The 7,008-nt window shown below is 40.5% G+C and overlaps 1 protein-coding gene across 2 annotated transcripts in view; it reads left to right on the top strand.

Annotated features, from left to right (window-relative positions):
• The first annotated feature begins 404 nt into the window (after window positions 1-404).
• Window positions 405-7,008, top strand: part of med30 (mediator complex subunit 30) — a 39,101-nt gene continuing 32,497 nt past the window's right edge. Inside the window, exons 1-3 of one of the 2 annotated variants that reach the window (XM_061665427.1) lie at window positions 405-463; window positions 994-1,227; window positions 3,349-3,507. In XM_061665427.1, the coding sequence (XP_061521411.1) occupies window positions 1,039-1,227; window positions 3,349-3,507 (348 nt within the window). In that variant the 5' untranslated portion in view covers window positions 405-463; window positions 994-1,038. The remainder of the gene's footprint in view (window positions 464-993; window positions 1,228-3,348; window positions 3,508-7,008) is intronic. The other variant, XM_061665426.1, reaches the window with a different exon arrangement.

Below are 7,008 nucleotides of genomic sequence, written 5' to 3'. Positions count from 1 at the left end.
GTCTTTTTCATTTCATGAAATTACTATTCCGGAGACTCAGTAGAGACCATGGGTGGCTGGCTGGAAATATTTCCTTTTGAATACACGGAGAGCATGTTGACTGTTATTTACAGAATGCACCACAACGTGGCGGTGTTACATTTGGTAACATTCACACGGCTTTTGCGGCCTTTACCGTAATCCTACAAAAGCTCCACTTCAGAAAGAAAATTGCAGCTATCAACCTACTGATTTTAGTTTGTGTAACATCCTAGCTTGCATAATTTGAAATATTATCTCTCATAATACAAATACACTAAGCATGTCCGACTCTATAAACAGCATTTGATGGATTATAATATTGTATTGCAGTTCTACTTTTACAGTTACGGTTTCGGACTTACTTCTCGCGATACTTCCAACATCCGCCGGAGCAGAGAACTTGACATGCAATCAACACAGGCAAATTATTATCACCACACAGGTAATGTAATTTACTGTTAAATGTGTTACTTGACAAACTTTAACACTTACATCTGTATTTAGGTTTCGTTTAGATGGTCAACGACTCCTGAAAAGCTGTCGCCTTTTCTGGCTCCTCACTTAGCTTCGATGACAAGCACTCCACTTTTCCATATAGAATTACGACCCACTGCTCAATTACTGCCAGTTTATGCCGTTTTAAGCCAATTCGTTTGTGTTATTCTTTTTTCGGGATGCCATCTTAACGACTTTTACTGATGCAAAGACACTTCAAACAGACTATTGTTTCCGAAAGAACATAATGCCCACCCGAAAGTTCATTTCTCGTCTACTTGTTCCTAATTTAAATTTAATTGAAGGTGATTCGTCACACTCTCCTCATCAATCCACTCACTCGCAGTCTGAAATGTCTTTTTATGGTGCGTGTACTTGTAGTTTAATCCTGTTGGATAGTACTTGAGAAAATTAAAGTGTAATGTTTTGATTGAAGGCAAAAAGTTAGAGTAACCTGCAATCTTGTATTTGATCAAGGCAAATAAGGGTCTGAACCGCTTCAATCATCAACCTGCTGTCTCCATGACAACCCCTCCACTAGTGTCACCTTTTACCGGGCAGCTACCGCCTCAGCAGCAGCAGCAGCAGCAGCAGCAGGCCCAGGCAACTCGTGATGTTAACACGGCCTCGCTGTGCCGCATTGGCCAGGAGACTGTCCAAGACATTGTCCTCAGGACCATGGAGATCTTCCAGCTCCTCAGGAACATGCAGGTGTCTTCATCTTTTTCTCTTTTGGTCCCTATGCTTGCCAATCACTCATTGATAAAGCAAAAAGTGACACAATCAGCACACCTAACATCCACTTGTCACACTCAATGACTTTTGTTACTATGACGGTGTCGGGGGGCAGCAGCATTTCATCACCAAGTCGCGGAATTCCACTTAATCAATTAGTGTAGCTGTGTGGCCCATGACATCGCCAAACACAAAAGATCCTCCACGCCCACGTAGATTACTTGTTGGAACATCTCAGTATGTGCTGGTTATCAGAAGTTAATGCTGGTAACACTGTTAGGTGATGCTAATATATGCTAATACTGCCGCTCGACTTACCTTTTGGCAGGGACACGTAGTCCGTTCATCTTTATGCGGCTCTGGAATTTCTGGAATTGGCTGAGAAACGAAGTGTGAGGGTGGTTATTATGTAAACGAGGTCCACTATTACATAACAGTGGAGCCGAAGTGCGGAACGGCTCGCTTTTCAGATATGGGCAAATAATGAAAGATTTATGTGATTGTTCAATTTCACACTCGATAGGTCAGGCACTCAAGAGACCCAACTATGTGTATACAAGCAATAAAAGGTCAGTTTTCCAAAAATGTTTCATTTAATTTCAGTGGCACCTTGACTTCTGAGTTTTTTTAGTCACTTAGTTGATTATTTTAATTTTTTTGCTTTGGGTTACGAGCCAAAGATTTCAACTACAAGTGCATTTTAGATATGCTGCCAGTTTGATGAAGCATAAATAAAAAAATGTAGCGACATTTTTAGGTACAGTAATGCTCTCAAATGTGGGCAAGGAGAGCCACATTCACTGATGCACTTTCAGCCATTTATTGAACGGGACAAAAAAGTTAAACACAAATACAAATTAAGAGCATTTGCAAAGAGGCGTGGTCTCACGCCCAGATGCTCAAACTGAATTATAACAGGCCAGCCTGGTTTCAGCTGCTGCTGTCACTCACTGGGCCACGCCCCTTAAAGGCACACATTCGACTTACAAATGCAACAGTATGTACAGTAATACATCTCTATAAAATCAGTACATTTCTTTACATCAGGGTCTCAAACTGGACACTGGAGATAGAGTTTGGGCTGCATCAAGTATTCGACAAAAAAAGGTTTCAACTAGTATTCAAAAATTGCACAACGAATCCAGTGTTCTCAATCTTTATTAATAAGAGTTCAGAACATTAATAGTTCTTCAGAACATGATCAAATTTGGTGAACCGGTTCTCTCTCTCTTTGAGACCTCTGAACAATTGCCCCCTATATTCTCTTGTTTTATTATGTTTTTATAGAATACAGTTTTATTTCTATTTATAAAATTTTGGGGTTTGGAACGGAATTTAAATACATTTCAATGGGGAAAATTAATTTTACATGAGTAAACTGAGTTACGAGCTTGGTCACGGAACTTATTAAATTCATAAGTCCCTTGACTTACGAGTTTAATACCACCATATTTTATCCATAATATTTTGCTGCTTTAGTATTTCTGATTGCTGTGCACTCAAAATGTAGCTCAGCTTTGATCGTGTCCTGACAAGGAGGTCAGCATGCGTTAATCATGGAAGACTTCCTGCTTCTTGGAAACAGCCAATGCTGTAACTTGCTCAAATCACCGCCGGCAAAGATCTGTACAAGCAGCACAATGGGCACATACGGGGTTCCTATTTTTAAATTTACTTTAGAATCCATAAAACATATTTATCTTCCTTCTCCCTCCCTGCTTAGCTCCCTTACTGCTTTCATGTCTGTCGATTTTCTCCATATGTTTTTAATACTAGGTCTTCACCTCGTTTGCCCTCAAGGCAGGCTCGTGTCATGTTATGCAAGCAGTTAATATCAGATGTTCTTGTTCCTTTCTAGCAGCCACTGCGATTATGTCACGTCTTTCTTCCGATTTTGTCGCATTATTACAAACGGCAGTCTTTAAATTGTCATTCTTAAACAGCAAGGAGGGTGTTCAGATATTGCAATGAAGTTGCATCTATTTTGTATGAGTTGGAGGAGGCTAATGGATTACTACAAGTCAGAGTGCATTTAGCGGTCATTGGGGATCAATGCAGGCCTTTACTTAACACAACATTTCCTCTGGTTCCTCTCAGCTGCCTAATGGAGTCACTTACCACCCCAACACCCACCAGGATAGACTGGGAAAACTCCAGGAACATCTTCGTATGCTTTCTGTGCTGTTCCGCAAGCTGCGCCTTGTCTACGACAAATGTTCCGAAAACTGTGCTGGGCTAGACCCAATACTTCCCGAGGTATGTCTTTGAGGAAGAGATGAAAATGCAATTAAAAATTATTTTTGCAAATGCATATACACTAAAAGGTAAATGTCAATTTTCTACAAATTTATATGCTTATTATATTGCAATAAACCTTCAGGAAAAGTAATCAAACAAAATAGAGGATGGACAACAGAATCAGCCCCATGCAAAGGGCTGTTCTAATATATATATATATATATATATATATATATATATATTGTGCATTGAAATCTTTTTTTTTTTCTTTCTCACCAACGTGCAGTTTTAATTACCAGTATTATAAAACTGTCCTCTAAATGGAGCATGGAGATAATGTGCATAAATATGTCACCACGGCGGCCAAGAGCTCAACATGAATGAGTACACCCAACAGACTTGTGAGAAAAGCTTAACGTTCCATACACAGTTAATTTCTTTTACATACTATTTGGAACTGAAAATATTATGAAAAATTGATTGCAAAGGAAAGAGATTAGTCAATGTGCAATATAAATTCTCCAACAAATTCGTATAATGTTGCAAAAATTAGTACAATGACCGTTGAGCTCACTTCACAATGCTTACTTTTTATTGAAACCTTACAAAAATGTAAAAAGAGAAACCAGTGAATACAGCAATTTGGGTTCTCAGGAGTTGTTAAACTTTAATTTTTCATTCCCAGGACCAAAGTATTCTTTTGCTTATACATTGCCATATTTCTCCAGTTACCTGTATCTGAACTACTTTTATGTTATACTACTATTTGCAGTACTCACTACACAGCTGTTTTAGCTTTTGGAATTTGACTTTTGTCCAAATGATGCAAATTGTGGTTGCCATGATTAGTGCCACCGTCACATTTATCCCAGCTTTTGACACATGATGCTGGCCAAATTAGAAGACCACTGGAGGAAGTACCGGTACATTGTTACCGCTGCAGACACGCTCTCATTTACACACAAACACACACACACACACACACACTCAGACACACACACTGATCTTTACTCTGGGGGATTATTTATTCACTCCTTTCTAGGTCTTTCTTTTCTATGCTTACATCAGATCCAACGGGCCTTTCAGGTGAGTCTCCAGAGTGTCTTTAGGCTGGTCACGGTCACCATCCACCTTCCGGGACAGCAGCACTTCAGCTCTGCCGCATTCCCTTTATGCATGCATGACCAGACGCACACCAGTACACATCTGTGTCGTGTCCCACTCGCAGACATGCATGTGTGCACTGTAGCATGTTAAGGTAGTTCATAAACAGATGTGCGCACACACACACACACACACACTGGCTCATTGGTCATGCAGTGTTCAGGGATCCATACAGCAAAGCTATCCCTCACTGTTTGATTGGATTTATGACTGCAGCGGACCCCAATTTCGACAGATTGGCTTCGAGCTAATCCCTCTTGAGGATGAAGGAGGATGTGAGAGATCAGTCCTGAATTGGAATAAATCTTTCATGGTTGCCACTGTCTACTCTTTCCGTATTTCTCTAAGGCATTTTCAATAGGACATTGGGTAAATCATACAGTATGTAGTTTGCTGTCTGTGGTCAAAATCAGTAAATGGGAATGTTAACTTGGGACTGTTAGCCCCTTGCTTCTTTCATTTCCTTCCTTCCTTCCTTCCTTCCTTCCTTCCTTCCTTCCTTCCTTCCTTCCTTCCTTCCACTTGTCTTCATTAGGGTTGCAGGTGAGTTGCAGCCTATCCCAACTGACTTTGGGCGAGGGTACATCCTGGAGTGGTTGTCAGTCAGGCGTGGAGCACATACAAACAAAGATCCATTCGCATCTACTGTAAATTTAGAATCTGCAATTAAAGTTATAAAGCATGTTTTTGAATGAGAAAGGAAGCCAGAATACGCAGGGAGAATCGACGCAAACACAGCAGAACATACAAACTTCTCAAAGGAGGCCCTGAGCTAAGATTTGACTGCTTGGAGCTGTGATCTCGGATTGAGGCTTTATGTAGTTCAAATTTGTCACCTTTCCTGGTTGTTCTTTTCTATCAGGTTTGACCCTAAACAGCATAATGGTTACTAACATGAACTTGATTGGATTGTTTGTGAGGTTGGATGGATTTTTCCGCCCAAATTAACGTTGGTGGAGTTTGTGATAGAAAAAGGTGGTCATAGGTTTGGTCTGTACTCAAGTTTGATTACAGTAGTGCCTTGAGATACGATAGATTTGTTCTGTGATCGTACTTGTATCTCAAAACACCTCAAATAATCTTTTCCCATTGAAAGGAATGTAAATGCAATTTATCCGTTCCAGACTCTCCACAACACTCAACTTATTTTTTTAACAGAAAAATTTCACTCAACTGTATTGTACTGTATAAAACCACGTTGTAATAACATTTGTTCTCCACATAACCTGCAAACACAGAAAATGTGACCACAATACATGACTGTACCTAATGTATTGTCTTGTTCCCCTTCTTCTCTGGGGTTGTATTGGCATTTGATAGTGTAGATATAGTGCTATATACTGTAAGTGATACTGAACTGATATTATGCTTCCACTGCAAGGAGGCCAATGTGACTTGATGGTGGCTGGATGTTGTGAAGTGTGCTGCCGCCATCCAGTGTGATTCCGTAGGTTTTCTGTGAGTGCTCTGGTATCGTCCAATATTCCGAAGAATGTAAGCTAAATTGGTTGAAGATTCTGAACTGCCCATTGGTGTGAATGTGAGTTTGAAAGGTTGTTTGTTTATAACTGCCCTGCGAGTGATTGGCAATTAGTTCTGGCCAAAGCCAGCTGTGGTAGGCTCCGGATAATCCTGAACAGGATTAAGTATGGACAGACTTGAAACTGACAAATGTGTACTAAAAATGTACTGCAGGATAAGTATGAGAAAATGGAAAACAAGCCTACAGTTCAATATAAAAGGGTGGGTGTGAGTTTGAAAATTCAGGACTGTCACCGTTCTGGTCTAAACCTTCATTTAATCATCCAAGGCATCCAAGCTATTTTTCTTCATTGGTGTTATTAAAATGCTTCTTTGCGCCCCTGGAGACCCAGTTCAGGGCTGGCCAACTGATAGCACAGCTCACACGCTCACCTAGGACAGAGCGTTGTTGATCTTGGCGTGCGCACCATTTATCATCCTGGACATTTTAGACGCCTGCCTGACAGCCGCTCACTACTGGCTACCCGAAACAGGAAGAGGGATCAATGACTCAGGCAGTGTGACCTCATTGCAGCCCAATTTGCAACAGACCCGATTAATGAACAGATGGGCCAAAGGCACGTTGGCGTTTTTCTTTTCAGCTGTTGTTGTGGCCTAATTCTCAAGCCTTTTACATACTTAAATATTTTGTCTTCGCTTTTCCTGCTCTTACTCTTTTAGCCTGAACTGCATTTTGACTCTTTCCTTCAAACGGTTCCTTTATGCTTTTTTTCGGTGATGCTCCTGCTTTCTCCTTTTATTTACTTATGTATTTTTCAGGTGTTTTCCTACTTTTTCTTATAGGAAGGCAACCTGGTGAACTTCATTATCCCA

Source organism: Phycodurus eques, chromosome 20 (assembly GCF_024500275.1).
Source record: "Phycodurus eques isolate BA_2022a chromosome 20, UOR_Pequ_1.1, whole genome shotgun sequence".
Classification (NCBI taxonomy): Eukaryota; Metazoa; Chordata; class Actinopteri; order Syngnathiformes; family Syngnathidae; genus Phycodurus; species Phycodurus eques.
The sequence above is the reverse complement of the archived record's forward strand: the minus strand, read 5'-3'. Positions and strand labels throughout refer to the sequence as shown.